At 45.2% G+C, this 23,058-nt stretch overlaps 1 protein-coding gene across 2 annotated transcripts; it reads right to left on the bottom strand.

Moving 5' to 3' along the window:
• Window positions 1–2,134: 2,134 nt before the first annotated feature.
• On the bottom strand, window positions 2,135–18,593 carry LOC142205097 (uncharacterized). 2 transcript variants are annotated; one of them, XM_075276453.1, is made up of 9 exons: window positions 18,289–18,593; window positions 9,404–9,748; window positions 7,973–8,281; window positions 7,619–7,684; window positions 7,155–7,271; window positions 5,904–5,950; window positions 5,468–5,549; window positions 4,851–4,890; window positions 2,135–4,262 (listed from the first exon to the last, which is right to left on the bottom strand). In XM_075276453.1, exons 1-9 carry the CDS (start codon window positions 18,350–18,352, stop codon window positions 4,145–4,147), a joined length of 1,188 nt encoding a protein of 395 aa, XP_075132554.1. In that variant the 5' UTR covers window positions 18,353–18,593; the 3' UTR covers window positions 2,135–4,144. The 2 variants fall into 2 exon arrangements, with proteins under 2 accessions (XP_075132554.1, XP_075132555.1); XM_075276454.1 differs by lacking the exon at window positions 7,619–7,684.
• Between the last annotated feature and the right edge of the window lie 4,465 nt (window positions 18,594–23,058).

The raw sequence follows: 23,058 nt of genomic DNA, 5'->3' as shown, positions 1-23,058 counted from the left end.
AACTTACATTCTTAGACTTGGTTCACATCTGTGTCAGAGTTACCACCGTAGAAGGGGACGTACTCACTCTCATCACCTCCAGCATCAAAACCTCCTGTCCACTGGGTGCGCATGTGCCATCTGAAGCATATAAATCCAGCGCATGCGCACTCCCATAGGCATGCGCACTCCTCCAGAGAGCAATAGAGTCACAAGATACATGCGCAAAGGCGTCCAAGCCTGTAAGGAGAGCTGAATAAGGGAGTTACCATACTCCTATTATATATCTCCTATTATATATCATGCATCACGACTCAATATGGGAAAACAGCACATGCAAAAAAGTACAAACGATGTGCGGGGTGTTTTATTTAAGTCTGTTAAGTTTAATTTTGATCTTTTATTTCATACTTATGTATGATGAAGAGTCACTGTTAATTGTAAGAGGATGCTATATGTTATACCTGGCTGTTAATAGTTACTTGGCGCATGCGCTGTTGAGATGATATATCATTGTGCTATCTTGTTTAGTATAATATGTGTGCGCCATAGTAGGATTAGGACAGGCGGCATATTGTATGTACTTCAGTGCTGTTTTTTCATATTCAGCCATGATACATAGCCCTTATCCGGCTCTCTTTACCGGATCGGCCTCCTTTGCGCATGCGTGTTGTGAGTCTATTGACCTGTGGAGAAGGGGGGCTTCGGTATCTGTCTGGGTGCGGAGCGCACATATAATAGTATTACTGTTCTATTATTATGTTCCTATGTAATCCTATTAATATTATAAATGTGAAAGTTTGTGACTTTGGATGTTTGTGGGTTTGTGTGTTTGGATGTTTGTTACTCAATGACATCCGAACGGCTGATTGGATTTTTTAGAAATTTCACACACACCTACATATTGGCCAGGAAGGGGTAGTAGGCTACTTTAAAAGTGTGTCACTCACCCCAAAACGCCATCGCGAACCTCAAAAGTTGTCTCCGGCTCCACGTCGCCCCTGCCATGACGTCAACGCAGGTTGTTACATGCAGCTCCTATTGGTGGAGGTCGGTGTCTGGGCGGGATTGGGAGACAGGTCAGCGGCCCCATAAGTTGACGCCGATATGTGGGCGTGGCCAGCACGCACGGACACTTCACTCAACATGGTGGCGCCTCCACCACACAGCCACCCGTACACGGTCTTCCCAGCGCTGATATGCCAGCCGGCCACACACTCCCCCCATGCCGGCATAACATACAGCAGCAGCACGAACACGCCTCCAGCCCGTGTACTGTGCAGACCACAACATACATGTCTTGCCAAACTCCCTGCTGCTACCGACTCATGTTGCGGTCACCATACACAGACCTCACCAGCATCTACAAGGTGAGTGTTGCAACTTCTGTCAACGGCACGATCCTTGGGGTGGGTGGGGAGTTCAACAGTTGGTGTGTTGGGTGGGGGGAGGTGGGGGGTTAAAGTGTTGATTGGGGAGGGGGGTTGGGAGCAGAGAGCCGAGGGTGAGTAGGGGGGGAGGCTGATTCCACAGGTTAAATGGGGGGTTGGAGGATCACTGGTGTCACGGGTGGGTGGTGGTGGGCGCAGGGCTGGCAATTTGCAAGGTGACTGTAGGCTGTAAAGGGGGGAGGGGGCGCGGGTGGGAGGTAAGGGGGGGGGGCCGAGGGCGCGCTTAGGTAGTTAGGAGGGAGCCGGGGAAACAGCAGCAGGGCTGTGGGGTCCCCCCCACCAGGGTGGGGGAGAGGCCCACGGCGGCCACAAGGAAAGGGTCGTTGGGGACAACGGTCCGCGCCAGGTTGGGAGGGGTCGCGGACGAAGTTGTGGGTACAGCTAGTATGAGATATATTTAACCTACAACCCTGTCAGGTTTTGGCCTTTTTTGGATGTTCACGCCTCCGGTCTTGTTTATTGTATACACGTTTTATAGTCTTTCCAATAGAGTTATAATACTTATATGTTACCATCGGTGGTGTTTCATTGATCGGTATATGTGGTATATGTACGGTGACATCACTCCGCTTGTAGCTGGAGAGGATCATGGTGGTATATGCGCCATTCATAATTTTGGCATGACACCCCATGTTTGCTTTTTACTCCCATCGATAGAAGACATATAGAAGCGATATATACGGTAGACATAGAAGACAATGGGACCATTTATTTAAAAATACATCAGTAAAGTATTTTAGTAACACATTAGACAAATCAGTGCAATAGCTCAGCGGCGCCCTCCATCATGTCTGCCCTTATAAGGTACTGCATGTTATAGGTGCATCTTGTTACTTAGTATTACCTTAATGTATTTCTGTATTGTGTTATTATAACCACTGAGACTTGTTAGAAGATACCATTGGTAGGGGTCTGTGCCCCCCGCTAATCACCAGAATGAAGCGAGAACGCTAATGTTTGGGCTTTCTTTTCATATCTTGGAACAGTCTATTACATTCAGTAGAAATACGCCAGGCCCGGAACCCCCACCAATGCTATCATACGGTATGTGCAGATTATGTGTCACAAAATATTAGTACCTGGAACATAGCAAAAGCAGAAAACCAATATACAGGAGAACAATATTATTATGCATGATGCCTCATTCATGACTCTGGGTGGTGGACCTCCTGAAGACGACTGTATCAAATAGACAGCAGGTCAACCCATCCATGTGGAGACATAGGTTAGGATCACCAGAACCACTAACCTATCTATCTGCAGGGCTGGGGTGATATACTTGGGTCCAGTGACACTGACCTGTCTATCTGCAGGACTGGGTAGACATGCTGGGGTCCTTTGACACATTCCCTTTAAGGGGTTCTCCCATGTGAGCATTTTGTATCCACCAGCAATATACTGATCACAGAGTCTCTCCTGCAGGAACCCGCAAGGATCAGCTGCAATCTGTGGAATGGGTGAACCTGTAAGAGATGACTTTACCTGCAGTGCCCCCAGAGTGGAAATAAAGTATTACAACCTTCTTACGGAAAGGCAGGGGTGTGTAAGGCAGGGGTGCCCAATACGTCGAACGCGATCTACCGGTCGATTGCAAAGGAAGTATGGGTCGATTGCAGACATCCTCATTATTAGACTGCTCTCCATGTCCACCAGGCAGCGCCGCACCTCTAATGAGGCAAGGTGAGGCGCCCACCTCGGGCGGCACACGGGAGGGAGGTGGCAACCCAGGCGATTTTTGGGTTTTTTTAAATTTTTTTTCCGCCTATGCTGATACGTAGATGTCTGACTGCCAAGAGAAGAGGATCGCGGGGGCAGTGGGAGCAGTAGCAGGGAGATCGGTAAATATAATAACTTTTTTTTCTTTTATAATAGACCGTTACCTGCTGGCCTATTTACCAACCTCCCCGGACCTGCTCACTGCCACCCCCGCTTCCCCTTGTGCCATAGGCCGCAGAGGCCGGCAGTGAATAGGCCCGGGCCAGGCCGCGATCCCACTGCCGCTATTATTATACTCGGGAGTCTTTTCAGACCCCTGAGTATAATAATCGTAGCCCCAGGGGAGGTGAGGGAACATAATAAACAATGTTACTTACCTCTCCGGGATCCGATGTTAATTCTAGCAGGCTTCGGGCCTATATGGTAATATCCAAGACCACGTGATGTCTGGGCATTACCATATAGGCCCGAAGCCTGAATTCAGCGCACTGTCTGCCTTCACAATCTGTGCTCCAGGACAATCCGGTTGGGGGGGGGGGGCGTCTTTCGATTGTCCGCCACAGGCAGCAGAGAGGCTAGGACCTATCTTGTCAGCTCGGCAGTGGGTAGTAGATCATTTTGACTTGGTCATTTTATAAGTTCATATTTTCTATAACATCCGTGGAGTTTTGTCCGTGCTCATTTTTCTCCACCTGCTGGCTAACAATTCATTTGGTGAGATAGACTTTGCAATTACATTCAGTCATTCTCCTGATATGAAATACTATAATACCGCCACCTATGGACAACAATAGGTAGAAAAACATTTATATCTAAATAGAATTCCTTTATAATCATCTTTGTACATAGAACAGCCCCAAATATGATATGTTCCAGTAGATCCAGCTTGGAAATGTGTTGGCGCATGTACTAGATCTCCATAGACGAACGAAACCAAATCAGTGGTGCAAGTAACTGGTATAGAAGACTGAAATGTCTGGTGTGGATGGGACTCAGCCCTAAGCTTCGCTTGTGTTTCCTATATGGTTGGTTTTAGCCTCTTCAGCTTTGTTGGGGTCATTTGCTTCAGCCTGTAGTTCAGTGGTTGGGTCCTCTGCATGGGAGACAAGTTCGAGACTGGAGACAAAAAAAAAATTAAATTAAACTTGATAAATAATAAAATATATAATAAATATATTTTTAATCTGGCACCTAGCACCTAAATACAGTAAATAGAAGCGTAAAAATTGATGCAATAAAAAAAACCAAAAACTTCATTTATGATTATATTGACTGGACTTCATGAAACATAATAGCTGGTTTTAACACACACGAATAGAAAAAAATGGTGCCATTGAAAAATACAGCTTATGCCGAAAAAAACAAGCCCCAATACAGCTAAGTTGATACAAAAAGAGTAAATAAAGATATGACTCTTGGAATTTTACTTTATTGGATGTCATATTGGATCCCTGCAGCTACCACTAGGGGGAACTTACTCCATACATATTTGTACAACTTCCAATAAGCTGAGTATTAGCAGAGATTCCCACAGATGTGGGAGATTTGATGAACTGGGAGGTTACCCCTTATTTCGGGAGCTGCCTCAACTTTGCAGGAAAGTAGGGGAGTACAAATTTTTCCTTGCCAATATGGATCGAACTATAGTCTTTAAAAAACTAAATGTAATAAAAATATAATAATATTAGTTCAAGTGACACTTACTGCGGATCCAAGCCTAAGAGGTAGCGTGCTCTTTTCTGACCTAATAGAAAAAGAAATACTTTAGATAAAGGAAAAGCCGCACCATTAGATGCCCAGTGTTCACTAACATAATGCTGCAAAAGGGAACGTTTTGAGGGGCACCGCTATGGGCACCCACATGACGCCTTCAATAGGAAAACCTTTGTTTTGGTCTATTGATTTCCAAACCTTCTCAACAAAGCTTCTTGTAGATGGATTCCCATCCTACAACCCCCTTTTCTAGATTCGACACCTCTAATGTTTCTCAATATCGGACCCAAAAATAACAAAAATAATGAACCAAGGACTCCTCAATTTTAGAATACAGTTTTGGAAAAGTCCCTATCACAGTGTACCGATGCGGGGATCACCGTTCATCAACTATATCTATATCAATCCCTTGGGAGGTGTGAAAGTTCCCTACAGCGCCACCACAGGGGTAATGAAGTATTACAAAATGGTCCATATAATGTATGGACTTGTGGAGTCCTCCACAGAGAGATCCTCTTTGGAGCCATTTTCCCCTTAAAGGACCCTAATAGTGTGATTGTGAATAGTTCTTCCAAACAAGACCACCCCTTTAAAACTTTTTGACTCACCTTTCAATTGTAGAAGTATTACACAGATCACTATTAGTGCGATTACCGTTAAGCTAATCGCAATGATGATGGTACTTTTATCCTGCAAGGGAAAGACATGTTAGAATAGTGGTCAGGGGAGTTGTGGGGCACACATCTATTCTTTGGTATCTCAAAGACTTCTCAATTTAGAGACCTTTTGGTCAGAATTCTGGGGTTAATCCATTATGGTGGGTCCTCTGAGGATCAGCCAAAAGGTTGGCCTTGTATTGATCCCTGATGCACTCGTGTATATGCCAAGGGCCAGTATGGAACCTACATATGTCCAATACGTGCTGGTACCAGCCGATTACTGAGCCATAGAGGACCCACTATAAGGTAACCTCTACTGTTTTTGTCCCATCCCATAATATCAGGATAATATATAACTCCCTATAATCATTTCCTTGGACGTTACCTTTTTCAGAGGTGCTGTGACATTTGCTTGAAACAAATCTGAGATTCCTACAAAAAAACAAAAAAAAATATAATGACAACACCCACAAGAAATTTGTTTCCGTGACTAACCCCAAAACATTTTTTAACAATTTTTTGTAAATTCATTCATGTATGATTTTCAGGTTATGGCTAGTGATACACATGGGAACATATTATAGGACAGGGTCCTACAACCAGTCTTGGGATTAATTTCACGATCGCAATCGGAATTCCGAACACAATCTTTTTAGGTGGGATTGAGATCGGTACTATTTCCCACAATGCTTTGCTTAGCCTTCACACTGAGTATATAGTGAAGGCTCCATAGGAATGAATGGAAGCAGCCGGCACACAGCCTTAACCCCCTGCGCGCCGGCTGCCTCCATTCATTCTACTGGGAGACTAAACTAACATCTCTAGTAGCTACTTACCTCCAGAGATGGCTGCTCCCAGTGCCGGTGTTTTTCTTCACCTCGCTGCCGCTCCACGCTGCTCTTCTCGCCTCGCTGCCCCACCTCCCAGGTTAGTGTTTGAAGAGCTAGGAAGGTGGGGCTTGTGGCTTAGGAGAGTATGGGCGGGTACAGGGCGGGGAGACGTGACGTCTCCCCTCCCAGTACCCGCCCACACTCTCCTAACCCGCCCACACTTTCCAAACCTGGGAGGCAGGGGGCAGCGAGGAGAGAAGAGCAGCATGGTGCGGCAGCGAGGCGAAGAAGAACACCGGAGCAGCCATCTCTGCAGGTAAGTGGACACCAGGGGGGACTAAGTAGCCAGAGGATTAAAAAAAATCCTCTGGCTACTTAGTGATTCACTACACAGTGTGGATTCTAACAATTAAAGCGTTCAATTGTTAGATTCCATGCTGTATAGTGAATAGGATTGCTTTTAAAATCCGATCTCCGATTAATAAAAAAATCCCATTGACTTGCATTGGGATCGGAATTGGGATCGAGATCGGGTTCGAATGAAAAATGATCGGAAATCGGATTTTAAAATCGATCCTGAAAAATCAAGATCGGCTGAACCCTAATTACTATATAAAATTATAGTTTTTTTTGAAGAAATTCAAAAACTAATAATTTTCTATAATTAATATCAATACGGGTCTAATCAAATTATTATAATAGGTTTCGCAGTTGATGTTACCCATTAACGCCTCGCTTTATTTTATTAATGGATACAATAAATTGTGAATTTTTTGGATGGCCCCTATCTCTAGACGTAGGGTTACCATTATCATTTGGGGAATGACTTTCTGGCCATAGAGAAGATGTTGCGTGTTCCTTGTTTTCAGGATTTGATTCAGCCGAAGTGGTCAAGTCGTCTTCAGGTACGAAACCGGGAACATCTGAAGAAGAACAAATACGTAACATTTTAAAATAAATTATTAGAATTTAAGTAATGACATTTTTCAATTTTTATTTTGCATTAATTCAAAATTGTAATAAATATTAAAAAAAATATTATTGACATAGCCCATTTGTTCCTGAATCTTCAGTGGTGCCCGAAGTGGCAATGGCCCATACAGTATATGTACTCTGAGCATATATCTGCCCTTCTTCTTGTCCTTCATTTATTAAAACGCTATGGTAATCTGCAGCTGCGTTGCCCTCCCCTCCCCTCCTCTTTCAAAATGATAAAAAGATGTTTCTGAAAAAACAAAAATTACAAAATTTCCTTCACGGATTCCTATACCTGAGGTCTTGTCAACGGTAGGTTTTGTTTTTGGAACTTCATGCTCAGTTCTAGTCGTTGAGAAATCTGTACAAAGAAAATGGGAGCCAATGCAGTGGTGCCTGTAAATTTCAGATTTTTCCCCTAATAGTCCAAAATTAAATTTTTTACTAAATTGCACTCCCCGCTTATGATCATGTGTCAAAGACCAAAATCTTTTAAGTCCAGTGCAACTAAAATAAGAAAATAACACAATTTTGCAACTGTGAACTGTATACAGCTCCCATGCGGATCTATATGTTTCCATGGACATCTTGGTCCTTCCACCATGCACCATATACAGTTTTACCAAGAATTTAATATTGATGTTTTTACCTGAGCTCTTCGGTGTTAGGTCAATGGTCTCTGCTGTCCCGGAAGGGGGGACGTCTCCCTTTGAATATGTTGCAGTCTCTGTCCGGATAACATGTGGTGATGTATCTTCAGTAACCGGTAAAGTTGGTTCAGTAGTTACCTCCACATGTGTTGTTAAGGTTCTGGTAGGTTCTGGTGTAGTCTGAATAGCTGGTGGTGTTGGAGTGGTCTTCACAGTTGAAGGTGCTGGAGTTGTCTTAGTAGTGGTGGTTGGTAGAGTTGTCTTAGTAGTAGTGGTTGGAAGAGTGGTAGTTCTTACTGTTGTAGGTGCTAAAAAATTTACATTATTGTGTAAACATAAATTAAATTTTTGGTGTGACAGATCAAAAACATTTTTGTCATAGATCTACAACTATTCCACCAACAAAAAAGGTGGCAGATGGAGGAGAAACTTGAAGCTCCGATACAAAATTCATAACTGGGACCCCACCCATCTTTAGACCTCCTCAAGTATCTGGGAATGAATGAAGCTGTTACCTCTGAACCCCAAATAAAATCTGTTCCAACATGGTGATTTTGGTGGCATTGGCTGAGGATATAATTTGTTTGATGGTAGATACATTGGGAGTGAAGGACCAGAGATGTTAGATAACAAAGGACAACAAAGGTTGGTGAGGTGTTTGAGGTGGTGGGACTCCAAATAATTGGCATATAATTTGCAGGGTGGTCTACTTCCTTGCAGACGCTATTATCAATCAAATAAGGTTTTTCAAAAGATTTTTTATGAAATCTTACATTCACCTTAAGAACAATCTTGGACTAAGGTTTCTTACACCCACCAGAGAAGAAGATCCCATAAGTTAGAAAGACCCTACCCAAGTTGTACATCTTTGGCATCAGCGTCATCTTTAAAATGACTTGTCTTCTGCTGGACCTTTGAAGTTCATTATACCAGTCATGATGGTATAATGAACTTCTGGTGGGTCAATCCAACCCAGTCCTCATGGATTAGGACCATGCTGGTCTTTTGTTGCCTATCCCACCACAATTTATTCGTGGTCACTTGAAATTCCAAAGCCTACGGCAGATGCCCCAATAATAATTGGCAATTTTGTGGCTTCCAACCCATGAAAGTGGATTAGCATCTGTTTCACGTAAAGATGCGAAGGTTTGGAGCCAATCAATTTGTCACGCAAATTTTATAAAGGGATTGTACTACTGGTTGGAATCTAAATCCTGCGAATCCCACCAATCCTCTTTTCTGTATGAATTGCCACTCTCTTGGTGGGGGTCAATGGAGTTGAACTCCCAACAGTCATCGAGTTATCACCTATCCTGTGGATAGGTCGTAACGTGCTATCGTGGCACAATCCCTTTAAGAAATACGTATATTAGCACAAATACAATAATAGCAATCACATTGGATAAACTTTTTTGGTATACCGCGGTCACCTCTTTCAACTGTTAACTGTATGTTGATCTTTTCATCGTTGAACCACCCTTGATGTTCAATACGGCAGCAGTACGTCCCGGCATCTTCAAGGCTGACTTCAGCAATGGTGAGGGACACTATCCCTTGGTTAATTCTCTCTTTGAGCTCGTAGCGTGAAGATGACTGAAAAGTGACCTTGCGGCCGTCGGTCCAGATGAGTTGCTGGTTGCACTTTGAGTTCGGGCAACTTCCACGGCCCCAGCACATAGTGGTGAGGTCGCTGCTTCGTCTTACCTTGTACGAACATGGCAGAACGATGGATTGTCCTTCAATTCCTGTTATTGTTTTTTGGCATAGCACAGTGACTACAAAAAAAGTAAGGAAAAAAATTCATGGTATATCGGTGGTATTTATGGGTACATAAGTATTGGTCTTATAATATATGGTTCAGGTTCCAGTATGTGGGGACCAAAGCCTCAAGGAATAGGTGGTGGCATTAGTGGGTCCTCATCTACTCTTCGAAGGAAGAGGGCATGGGGCGTACTTGGTCTGTTGCCCGACAAACCCCATGATACTCACCCCCTTGTTCTCTTCCCTGGTGTGATAGAAGGGCAACCGGCATATGCATACAGTTTTCTGAAATATCGATTTCGACCTTGACATGTCTAGCCCATATATCATTCATCGAGGGTGAATTTTTTGATATCTCAAACGTTAATACGGAAAAGTAAAATGTCACTATAGGATCCATCTGGAGCATAAATTCTTCTGCCAGACTATACCCTCACCCACTATTCTCTTTCCCGGTGGGGTACAACATGGACATCCACATATAACTACTAGAGATGAGCGAGTAGTACTACGGTATTCGAAATACTCATATTCGATCGAGCACCACTCGCTATTCGAATGGAAAAGTTCGATGAAGAACCAGCATTGATTGGCCGAATGCTATACAGTCAGCCAATCAACGCTGGTTCTTCTCCTACCTTTAGAAGTCTTCTCCGTGCAGTTTCTCCGCAGCGTCTTCCGGCTCTGAATTCACTTTGCCAAGCATCGGGCCTGGGCAGAGCCGACTGTGCATGCCCGCTTGTTGTGCGGACATGCGCAGTCAGCTCTGCCCAGGCCCGATGCCTGGCAGAGTGAATTCAGAGCTGGAAGACGCCGCGGGGACGCAGCGCGGAGAAGACTTCTCGGAGGATCCAGCCCGACCCTCACTCGTGGACTTGGTAAGTATAATTTGATTGAACGTTGCCTACCCCTGAAACGAGCATTTTCCCCCCATAGACTATAATAGGGTTCGATATTCGATTCGAGTAGTCGAATATTGAGGGGCTACTCGAAATGAATATCGAACCTCGGACATTTTACTGTTCGCTCATCTCTAATAACTACATATTATATAACTACGAAAGATCATATTGGACGTTTGTCCAATAGACCAAATTTTGGCACCGAGGGTGAAATTTTTAGCGTTTTTAGAATATCAAGTCATAACAGGATGCATCTATTGAATGAAATGTCAAAAATGACAATGATATTGAAAGTCCAAATCATTATCTCAAAACCAAAAAAATAAAAACAGGAAACTAATAAAAGCGAGAGAGTCTGCGGAGATAGCGCGGCTCCATAATGACTGCCGTATGGAAAATGCAACTTCCTGGGATGGACACCGCAGAAGAAGAGAAAGTGTAACTCAGCAAATTCACTTCCTTATGTTTAATGGAGAAGTTTCTAAACTTTGGATAGTACAAAAAAGCCCAAAATACCAAAATACCTCAACACTTGACCTTCAGCAACCTAGGTCACCTGCTATCAGTGTGGTGGTAGCTTTGGGTCGGGGGTAAGGGTCCTGAGCCGATATCAAGAGAACAACTAAAAACCTGCTGTTTAGAAAGATAAGAAATCCTCAAAGTAAAGAAAAGGATGAAATCGTGAAGACCATGGAAGAGCGAAGAATGACTGAGGGTCAAAGTTACAATACTGCCAAATAATAAGTCAGAAACATTGTCATTATATTGGTGGTATTTCTATTTTACTGTTCAACACCTGTACTACACGTCCTGTACTGCTCTCTACCTGTACTACACGTCCTGTACTGCTCTCTACCTGTACTACACGTCCTGTACTGCTCTCTACCTGTACTAGATGTACTGTACTGCTCTCTACCTGTACTACACGTCCTGTACTGCTCTCTACCTGTACTACACGTCCTGTACTGCTCTCTACCTGTACTAGATGTCCTGTACTGCTCTCTACCTGTACTACATGTACTGTACTGCTCTCTACCTGTACTACATGTCCTGTACCGCTCTCTACCTGTACTAGATGTGCTGTACCGCTCTCTACCTGTACTACATGTCCTGTACCGCTCTCTACCTGTACTAGATGTGCTGTACCGCTCTCTACCTGTACTACATGTCCTGTACCGCTCTCTACCTGTACTACACGTCCTGTACTGCTCTCTACCTGTACTACATGTACTGTACTGCTCTCTACCTGTACTACATGTCCTGTACCGCTCTCTACCTGTACTAGATGTGCTGTACGGCTCTCTACCTGTACTACATGTCCTGTACCGCTCTCTACCTGTACTACACGTCCTGTACTGCTCTCTACCTGTACTAGATGTGCTGTACGGCTCTCTACCTGTACTAAATATCCTGTACCGCTCTCTACCTGTACTACATGTCCTGTACCGCTCTCTACCTGTACTACATGTCCTGTACTGCTCTCTACCTGTACTACATGTCCTGTACCGCTCTCTACCTGTACTACACGTCCTGTACTGCTCTCTATTTGTACTACACGTCCTGTACCGCTCTCTACCTGTACTACATGTCCTGTACCGCTCTCTACCTGTACTACATGTCCTGTACTGCTCTCTACCTGTACTACATGTGCTGTACCGCTCTCTACCTGTACTACATGTACTGTACCGCTCTCTACCTGTACTACATGTCCTGTACCGCTCTCTACCTGTACTACACGTCCTGTACTGCTCTCTACCTGTACTACATGTGCTGTACCGCTCTATACCTGTACTACACGTCCTGTACCGCTCTCTACCTGTACTACATATCCTGTACTGCTCTCTACCTGTACTACATGTCCTGTACCGCTCTCTACCTGTACTACACGTCCTGTACTGCTCTCTACCTGTACTACATGTCCTGTACCGCTCTCTACCTGTACTACATGTACTGTACCGCTCTCTACCTGTACTACATGTCCTGTACCGCTCTCTACCTGTACTACACGTCCTGTACCGCTCTCTACCTGTACTACATGTCCTGTACTGCTCTCTACCTGTACTACATGTCCTGTACCGCTCTCTACCTGTACTACACGTCCTGTACCACTCTTTACCTGTACTACATGTCCTGTACTGCTCTCTACCTGTACTACATGTCCTGTACCGCTCTCTACCTGTACTACATGTCCTGTACCGCTATCTACCTGTACTACATGTCCTGTACCGCTCTCTACCTGTACTACACGTCCTGTACTGCTCTCTACCTGTACTACATGTGCTGTACCGCTCTATACCTGTACTACACGTCCTGTACCGCTCTCTACCTGTACTACATATCCTGTACTGCTCTCTACCTGTACTACATGTCCTGTACCGCTCTCTACCTGTACTACACGTCCTGTACTGCTCTCTACCTGTACTACATGTCCTGTACCACTCTCTACCTGTACTACATGTACTGTACCGCTCTCTACCTGTACTACATGTCCTGTACCGCTCTCTACCTGTACTACACGTCCTGTACCGCTCTCTACCTGTACTACATGTCCTGTACTGCTCTCTACCTGTACTACATGTCCTGTACCGCTCTCTACCTGTACTACACGTCCTGTACCGCTCTCTACCTGTACTACATGTCCTGTACTGCTCTCTACCTGTACTACATGTCCTGTACCGCTCTCTACCTGTACTACATGTCCTGTACCGCTCTCTACCTGTACTACATGTCCTGTACCGCTCTCTACCTGTACTACATGTCCTGTACTGCTCTCTACCTGTATTACATGTCCTGTACCGCTCTCTACCTGTACTACATGTCCTGTACTGCTCTCTACCTGTACTATATGTCCTGTACCGCTCTCTACCTGTACTACATGTCCTGTACCGCTCTCTACCTGTACTACATGTACTGTAATGCTCTCTACCTGTACTACATGTCCTGTACCGCTCTCTACCTGTACTACATGTCCTGTACCGCTCTCTACCTGTACTACATGTCCTGTACCGCTCTCTACCTGTACTACACGTCCTGTACTGCTCTCTACCTGTACTACACGTCCTGTACCGCTCTCTACCTGTACTACATGTCCTGTACCGCTCTCTACCTGTACTACATGTCCTGTACTGCTCTCTACCTGTACTACATGTGCTGTACCGCTCTCTACCTGTACTACATGTCCTGTACCGCTCTCTACCTGTACTACATGTCCTGTACCGCTCTCTACCTGTACTACATGTACTGTACCGCTCTCTACCTGTACTACATGTCCTGTACCGCTCTCTACCTGTACTACACGTCCTGTACCGCTCTCTACCTGTACTACATGTCCTGTACTGCTCTCTACCTGTACTACATGTCCTGTACCGCTCTCTACCTGTACTACACGTCCTGTACCGCTCTCTACCTGTACTACATGTCCTGTACTGCTCTCTACCTGTATTACATGTCCTGTACCGCTCTCTACCTGTACTACATGTCCTGTACCGCTCTCTACCTGTACTATATGTCCTGTACCGCTCTCTACCTGTACTACATGTCCTGTACCGCTCTCTACCTGTACTACATGTACTGTAATGCTCTCTACCTGTACTACATGTCCTGTACCGCTCTCTACCTGTACTACATGTACTGTAATGCTTTCTACCTGTACTACATGTCCTGTACTGCTCTCTACCTGTACTACATGTACTGTACCGCTCTCTACCTGTACTACATGTCCTGTACCGCTCTCTACCTGTACTACATGTCCTGTACCGCTCTCTACCTGTACTACATGTACTGTACCACTCCCTACCTGTACTACATGTGCTGTACCGCTCTCTACCTGTACTACATGTCCTGTACCGCTCTCTACCTGTACTACATGTCCTGTACCGCTCTCTACCTGTACTACATGTCCTGTACCGCTCTCTACCTGTACTACATGTACTGTACCGCTCTCTACCTGTACTACATGTCCTGTACCGCTCTCTACCTGTACTACATGTCCTGTACCGCTCTCTACCTGTACTACATGTCCTGTACCGCTCTCTACCTGTACTACATGTCCTGTACCGCTCTCTACCTATACTACATGTCCTGTACCGCTCTCTACCTGTACTACATGTCCTGTACCGCTCTCTACCTGTACTACATGTCCTGTACCGCCCTCTACCTGTACTACATGTCCTGTATTGCTCTCTACCTGTACTACATGTCCTGTACTGCTCTCTACCTGTACTACATGTACTGTACCGCTCTCTACCTGTACTACATGTCCTGTACCGCTCTCTACCTGTACTACATGTCCTGTACCGCTCTCTACCTGTACTACATGTACTGTACCACTCCCTACCTGTACTACATGTGCTGTACCGCTCTCTACCTGTACTACATGTCCTGTACCGCTCTTTACCTGTACTACACGTCCTGTACCGCTCTCTACCTGTACTACATGTCCTGTACCGCTCTCTACCTGTACTACATGTCCTGTACCGCTCTCTACCTGTACTACATGTCCTGTACCGCTCTCTACCTGTACTACATGTACTGTACCGCTCTCTACCTGTACTACATGTCCTGTACCACTCTCTACCTGTACTACATGTCCTGTACCGCTCTCTACCTGTACTACATGTCCTGTACCGCTCTCTACCTGTACTACATGTCCTGTACCGCTCTCTACCTATACTACATGTCCTGTACCGCTCTCTACCTGTACTACATGTCCTGTACCGCTCTCTACCTGTACTACATGTCCTGTACCGCCCTCTACCTGTACTACATGTCCTGTACTGCTCTCTACCTGTACTACATGTCCTGTACCGCTCTCTACCTGTACTACACGTCCTGTACCGCTCTCTACCTGTACTACATGTCCTGTACCGCTCTCTACCTGTACTACATGTCCTGTACCGCTCTCTACCTGTACTACATGTCCTGTACCGCTCTCTACCTGTACTACATGTCCTGTACCGCTCTCTACCTGTACTACATGTCCTGTACCGCCCTCTACCTGTACTACATGTCCTGTACCGCTCTCTACCTGTACTACATGTCCTGTACCGCTCTCTACCTGTACTACATGTCCTGTACCGCCCTCTACCTGTACTACATGTCCTGTATTGCTCTCTACCTGTACTACATGTCCTGTACTGCTCTCTACCTGTACTACATGTACTGTACCGCTCTCTACCTGTACTACATGTCCTGTACCGCTCTCTACCTGTACTACATGTCCTGTACCGCTCTCTACCTGTACTACATGTACTGTACCACTCCCTACCTGTACTACATGTGCTGTACCGCTCTCTACCTGTACTACATGTCCTGTACCGCTCTTTACCTGTACTACACGTCCTGTACCGCTCTCTACCTGTACTACATGTCCTGTACCGCTCTCTACCTGTACTACATGTCCTGTACCGCTCTCTACCTGTACTACATGTCCTGTACCGCTCTCTACCTGTACTACATGTACTGTACCGCTCTCTACCTGTACTACATGTCCTGTACCACTCTCTACCTGTACTACATGTCCTGTACCGCTCTCTACCTGTACTACATGTCCTGTACCGCTCTCTACCTGTACTACATGTCCTGTACCGCTCTCTACCTATACTACATGTCCTGTACCGCTCTCTACCTGTACTACATGTCCTGTACCGCTCTCTACCTGTACTACATGTCCTGTACCGCCCTCTACCTGTACTACATGTCCTGTACTGCTCTCTACCTGTACTACATGTACTGTACCGCTCTCTACCTGTACTACATGTACTGTACCACTCTCTACCTGTACTACATGTCCTGTACCGCCCTCTACCTGTACTACATGTCCTGTACCGCCCTCTACCTGTACTACATGTCCTGTACTGCTCTCTACCTGTACTACATGTCCTGTACCGCTCTCTACCTGTACTACACGTCCTGTACCGCTCTCTACCTGTACTACATGTCCTGTACCGCTCTCTACCTGTACTACATGTCCTGTACCGCTCTCTACCTGTACTACATGTCCTGTACCGCTCTCTACCTGTACTACATGTCCTGTACCGCTCTCTACCTGTACTACATGTCCTGTACCGCCCTCTACCTGTACTACATGTCCTGTACCGCTCTCTACCTGTACTACATGTCCTGTACCGCTCTCTACCTGTACTACATGTACTGTAATGCTCTCTACCTGTACTACATGTCCAGTACCACTCTCTACCTGTACTACATGTCCTGTACTGCTCTCTACCTGTACTACATGTCCTGTACCGCTCTCTACCTGTATTACATGTCCTGTACCGCTCTCTACCTGTACTACATGTCCTGTACCGCTCTCTACCTGTATTACATGTCTTGTACCGCTCTCTACCTGTATTACATGTCTTGTACCGCTCTCTACCTGTATTACATGTCCTGTACCGCCCTCTACCTGTACTACATGTCCTGTACCGCTCTCTACCTGTATTACATGTCCTGTACCACTCTCTACCTGTACTACATGTCCTGTACCGCTCTCTACCTGTATTACATGTCCTGTACCGCCCTCTACCTGTACTACATGTCCTGTACTGCTCCCTACCTGCAGCTGCAGTATCTTATTCTCTCCATAAGTGTGCAATGTAGTATAAGGAGATAAGCAGCAGTAAAGAGGTCACAGCACAGTATAAAGAGCCGACCCTCTTGGTATCCATGACAGAGGAAATATACATTTAGAAAAACCAAAAAGTCGGAGTAGTAGACACAAAAACTACAAAAACTGATGTTGCCCCCAAACATTGACCTCGAGGATTGATCCTCCGTCCCTGCAGGATTGATTAGTCATGCCTGCCCTGTATGGAGAGGATACACAATATCTACCAATTGTCTTTTAGACAAACTTATCAATTTATGTGAACCAAAATTCTTCCAAGAAGGAAGCGACAAGAAGAGAAGACGAACCTTCCCAAGAGATCAGACAAGGACCTGAAGGCCATTTATCTCCCTCTTATATCACAGCACATCCTATCAAGTCACAAACTCAGCTCTGCTACATCTGTACAGTGGTAGAGGAAATATCTCAGACTGCCATACATCTGCGTCTCCCAAATTCTGGAACATTAACCTTTCGGCTCCCAGAAGGTCAGTAATACATTCCAGCTCCCCGTGACAGTGATGAGGTTAAGCTGTTACTCCATGTCTCTACCCTCCATCGAGACCCCCTCGCCACGGCCCCTTTTCCTTCCAAATTACACATTCCTTTGTCGCCCCTTTTGTTTTTCACTTCTTTATTTGTGGATTTTTTTTTTTAGAAAATAAGTTGCGCCAGTTCATCGACCGTGTGGCACCCCTGATCAGGACCATTTGTAGGGACCCATTGTATGGGCCTAAGAAAAAAAAAGTGGGCGCAGTACAGATCCTGCACTCAATGGTGTGAATAGGAAATAGTTAAATGACAAACTCAGCTCTGCTACATCCAAGTGCGATAGCAAAATCCTCATTCCAAGAAGTTATTTAACTTAAAAGACATCTCAGGTGACATTAAAAGAAGTGTTGCAAAAAGTTAAGATGTAGCAGAGCTGACTAAGCGTCTTCCAATATCACAATGTGATCCACTCAGCTCTGCTACATCTTTGATATTTCCAAAGAGCGGTCATGTTAAAAAGTTTTGCATTTTGCAAGACGGTCTTTGTTCTTACCTAAGGCGCTGAGGAGAAGGAGGAGAATTTGTAGACTCTCCCTACAACTTGAGCACAACTTCATCCTGACTGTAGCAGTGCCGGTCACTTCTGCAGAGACTGACAACTTCTGATACAATGCACATGGAGGAGGTCACTCCCACATCCAACACATGTCATCCACAGCTGCATCAACCCAGCGGTCATATATGCATGATGGGGGGCACATATATATGCATGCTTCACATCCAGGATAGGGGGGCACATATATAGGCATGCACGCGGTCGATGGGTTCTAAGGGGGATCTATGCACCGAGATGAGTGTCTAAGACTAGAAGAACGTCTGGTACCTCCATGACATCACAGCTGGCTCCGGCGTCCAGTACAGAGGGTGGGGGCGCTGGAATCAGAGACTCCCAGTGGGGGGAGAGATGTAGAGCTCTGAAATCATAAAGCCCAATGCGACTATTCCCAGCACAGATATATTCGTTCTTTATCCTCCTGGGCCGAGGCGTAACATGGAGCTCATCACCCTATACAAAATCCAAAGCGATTCAAAGAGGAACATTGTTGGCAATATAAATAATGAAAGATATTGCAACCATCTTAGTGGTGACATCTGCTGTTTCTATCGGTTTCTAATAGATAAGACCATGAGTGTCGGAACTTTCTATGGTTAGAAACCCAGCCGTGATGTCCTTATTGTGGTCGGGTTATCTTCTCATACATGTAGTGTCCTCCTGATAACCAGCCATGATGTCCTTATTGTGGTCAGGTTATCTTCTCATACATGTAGTGTCCTCCTGATAACCAGCCATGTTGTCCTTATTGTGGTCAGGTTATCTTCTCATACATGTAGTGTCCTCCTGATAACCAGCCATGATGTCCTTATTGTGGTCAGGTTATCTTCTCATACATGTAGTGTCCTCCTGATAACCAGCCATGATGTCCTTATTGTGGTCAGGTTATCTTCTCATACATGTAGTGTCCTCCTGATAACCAGCCATGTTGTCCTTATTGTGGTCAGGTTATCTTCTCATACATGTAGTGTCCTCCTGATAACCAGCCATGATGTCCTTATTGTGGTCAGGTTATCTTCTCATACATGTAGCGTCCTCCTGATAACCAGCCATGATGTCCTTATTGTGGTCAGGTTATTTTCTCATACATGTAGTGTCCTCCTGATAACCAGCCATGATGTCCTTATTGTGGTCAGGTTATCTTCTCATACATGTAGTGTCCTCCTGATAACCAGCCATGATGTCCTTATTGTGGTCGGGTTATCTTCTCATACATGTAGCGTCCTCCTGATAACCAGCCATGATGTCCCTATTGTAGTCAGGTTATCTTCTCATACATGTAGTGTCCTCCTGACAACCAGCCATGATGTCGTTATTGTGGTCAGGTTATCTTCTCATACATGTAGTGTCCTCTTGATAACTAGCCATGGTGTCCTTATTGTGGTCAGGTTATCTTCTCATACATGTAGTGTCCTCCTGATAACCAGCCATGATGTCTTTATTGTGGTCAGGTTATCTTCTCATACAAGTAGCATCCTCCTGATAACCAGATATGATGTCCTTATTGTGGTCAGGTTATCTTCTCATACAAGTAGCGTTCTCCTGATAACCTGTCCACAATAAGAACATCATGGCCGGGTTTCTGACCATAAAAAGTTCACTCAGGAGGCCAGGAAGGTGAAAAAAACCCCCCAACCCATACTCACCTGTCCCTGGTGCTCCGGTGTCTCCCACCGCAGTCTGCTCCTGCTGCTCCAAGACCTTGTTTTTGCGGAAGTCCTTGCCCCACATCACCATTGAGGCCAATCAGCGGCCATGTGAGGACTGGACCGGACCGCGGTGGAAAGTACTGGAGCACCATGAACAGGTGAGTATGGGTTGTTGTTTTTTTTCACCTTCCCCCAACCTCCTGGCCACAAACGTTTCTTCCTGGACAACCCCTTTAATAAATCCTACAAATAATTGCTTACAAATAAATAATTTCCACTGTAATCTCCATAAATAAGAAATAATAAGACTAATAATGTATCTCCCTAAATATTGGAGACGGGCTGTTCTATATCCTGCTGACGCTCGCTCTGCTCACCAGCGTTATCAGCAAAATTCCTGATCTTGTGACCTTCTGCTTATTCTACATCAGCTTCAGCAAAACAGGAACAGATCCAGAAGATTTGTGGTCATTTTCGTTTGATGGAACTTTCACAACTCTATAAAGAAACCTTCTTAGTCCTCTTGGCCACAGGACATTCTCTGGGGTGGAAAATACATTTACATCTTGTTACTTATATAACACAGCGCTGTGACAACCCCTGTCCCGATAGTCACCACAGCTCTGGAGTATAATACAGGATAAGTAATGTACTGTATGTACACAGTGACTGTACCAGCAGAATAGTGAGCGCAGCTCTGGAGTATAATACAGGATAAGTAATGTAATGTATGTACACAGTGACTGTACCAGCAGAATAGTGAGCGCAGCTCTGGAGTATAATACAGGATAAGTAATGTAATGTATGTACACAGTGACTGTACCAGCAGAATAGTGAGCGCAGCTCTGGAGTATAATACAGGATAAGTAATGTAATGTATGTATACAGTGACTGCACCAGCAGAATAGTGAGCGCAGCTCTGGAGTATAATACAGGATAAGTAATGTAATGTATGTACACAGTGACTGCACCAGCAGAATAGTGAGTGCAGCTCTGGAGTATAATACAGGATAAGTAATGTAATGTAATGTATGTACACAGTGACTGTACCAGCAGAATAGTGAGCGCAGCTCTGGAGTATAATACAGGATAAGTAATGTAATGTATGTACACAGTGACTGCACCAGCAGAATAGTGAGCGCAGCTCTGGAGTATAATACAGGATAAGTAATGTAATGTACGTACACAGTGACTGTACCAGCAGAATAGTAAGCGCAGCTCTGGAGTATAATACAGGATAAGTAATGTAATGTATGTACACAGTGACTGTACCAGCAGAATAGTGAGTGCAGCTCTGGAGTATAATACAGGATAAGTAATGTAATGTAATGTATGTACACAGTGACTGTACCAGCAGAATAGTGAGCGCAGCTCTGGAGTATAATACAGGATAAGTAATGTAATGTATGTACACAGTGACTGTACTAGCAGAATAGTGAGCGCAGCTCTGGAGTATAATACAGGATAAGTAATGTAATGTATGTACACAGTGACTGTACCAGCAGAATAGTGAGCGCAGCTCTGGAGTATAATACAGGATAAGTAATGTAATGTATGTACACAGTGACTGCACCAGCAGAATAGTGAGCGCAGCTCTGGAGTATAATACAGGATAAGTAATGTAATGTATGTACACAGTGACTGTACCAGCAGAATAGTGAGCGCAGCTCTGGAGTATAATACAGGATAAGTAATGTAATGTATGTACACAGTGACTGCACCAGCAGAATAGTGAGCGCAGCTCTGGAGTATAATACAGGATAAGTAATGTAATGTATGTACACAGTGACTGCACCAGCAGAATAGTGAGTGCAGCTCTGGAGTATAATACAGGATAATTAATGTAATGTATGTACACAGTGACTGCACCAGCAGAATAGTGAGCGCAGCTCTGGAGTATAATACAGGATAAGTAATGTATAGAGATGAGCGAACACTAAAATGTTCGAGGTTCGAAATTCGATTCGAACAGCCGCTCAATGTTCGTGTGTTCGAACGGGTTTCGAACCCCATTATAGTCTATGGGGAACAGATACTCGTTAAGGGGGAAACCCAAATCCGTGTCTGGAGGGTCACCAAGTCCACTATGACACCCCAGGAAATGATGCCAACACCTCTGGAATGACACTGGGACAGCAGGGGAAGCATGTCTGGGGGCATCTAACACACCAAAGACCCTCTATTACCCCAACATCACAGCCTAACAACTACACACTTTACACACTCAATACCACCTCTCTGACAGTAGGAAAACACCTTGAAACATGTGTATTTGGCACTTGCAGTGAGGAGAGCTTGTCACCAGCAGTGAATTTGGCCCTTGTAGTAAGTTGAGGTTGGCACCAACATTTGTTTTGAAAATCAGGGTGGATTGAGCCTCTAACCAGCAGAGTTTGGGCAAATTCATGGTGGAGGGAGCCTCTAAAAACCCCAGTTTGGACCAATTCATGGTGGAGGGAGCCTCTAACCAGCCCAGTTTGGGCAAATTCATGGTGGAGGGAGCCTCTAAAAAACCCAGTTTGGACCAATTCATGGTGGAGGGAGCCTCTAACCAGCCCAGTTTGGGCAAATTCATGGTGGAGGGAGCCTCTAACCAGCCCAGTTTGGACCAATTAATGGTGGAGGGAGCCTCTAACCAGCCCAGTTTGGACCAATTAATGGTGGAGGGAGCCTCTAACCACCCCAGTTTGGACCAATTCATGGTGGAGGGAGCCTCTAAACAGCCCAGTTTGGGCAAATTCATGGTGGAGGGAGCCTCTAAAAAACCCAGTTTGGACCAATTCATGGTGGAGGGAGCCTCTAACCAGCCCAGTTTGGACCAATTAATGGTGGAGGGAGCCTCTAAACAGCCAAGTTTGGACCAATTCATGGTGGAGGGAGCCTCTAAAAACCCCAGTTTGGACCAATTCATGGTGGAGGGAGCCTCTAACCAGCCCAGTTTGGGCAAATTCATGGTGGAGGGAGCCTCTAAACAGCCCAGTTTGGGCAAATTCATGGTGGAGGGAGCCTCTAACCAGCCCAGTTTGGACCAATTAATGGTGGAGGGAGCCTCTAACCAGCC

The sequence above is a fragment of the Leptodactylus fuscus genome, chromosome 5 (genome assembly GCF_031893055.1).
Source record: "Leptodactylus fuscus isolate aLepFus1 chromosome 5, aLepFus1.hap2, whole genome shotgun sequence".
NCBI lineage: Eukaryota > Metazoa > Chordata > Amphibia > Anura > Leptodactylidae > Leptodactylus > Leptodactylus fuscus.
This window is presented reverse-complemented; position numbering and strand designations above follow the sequence as displayed.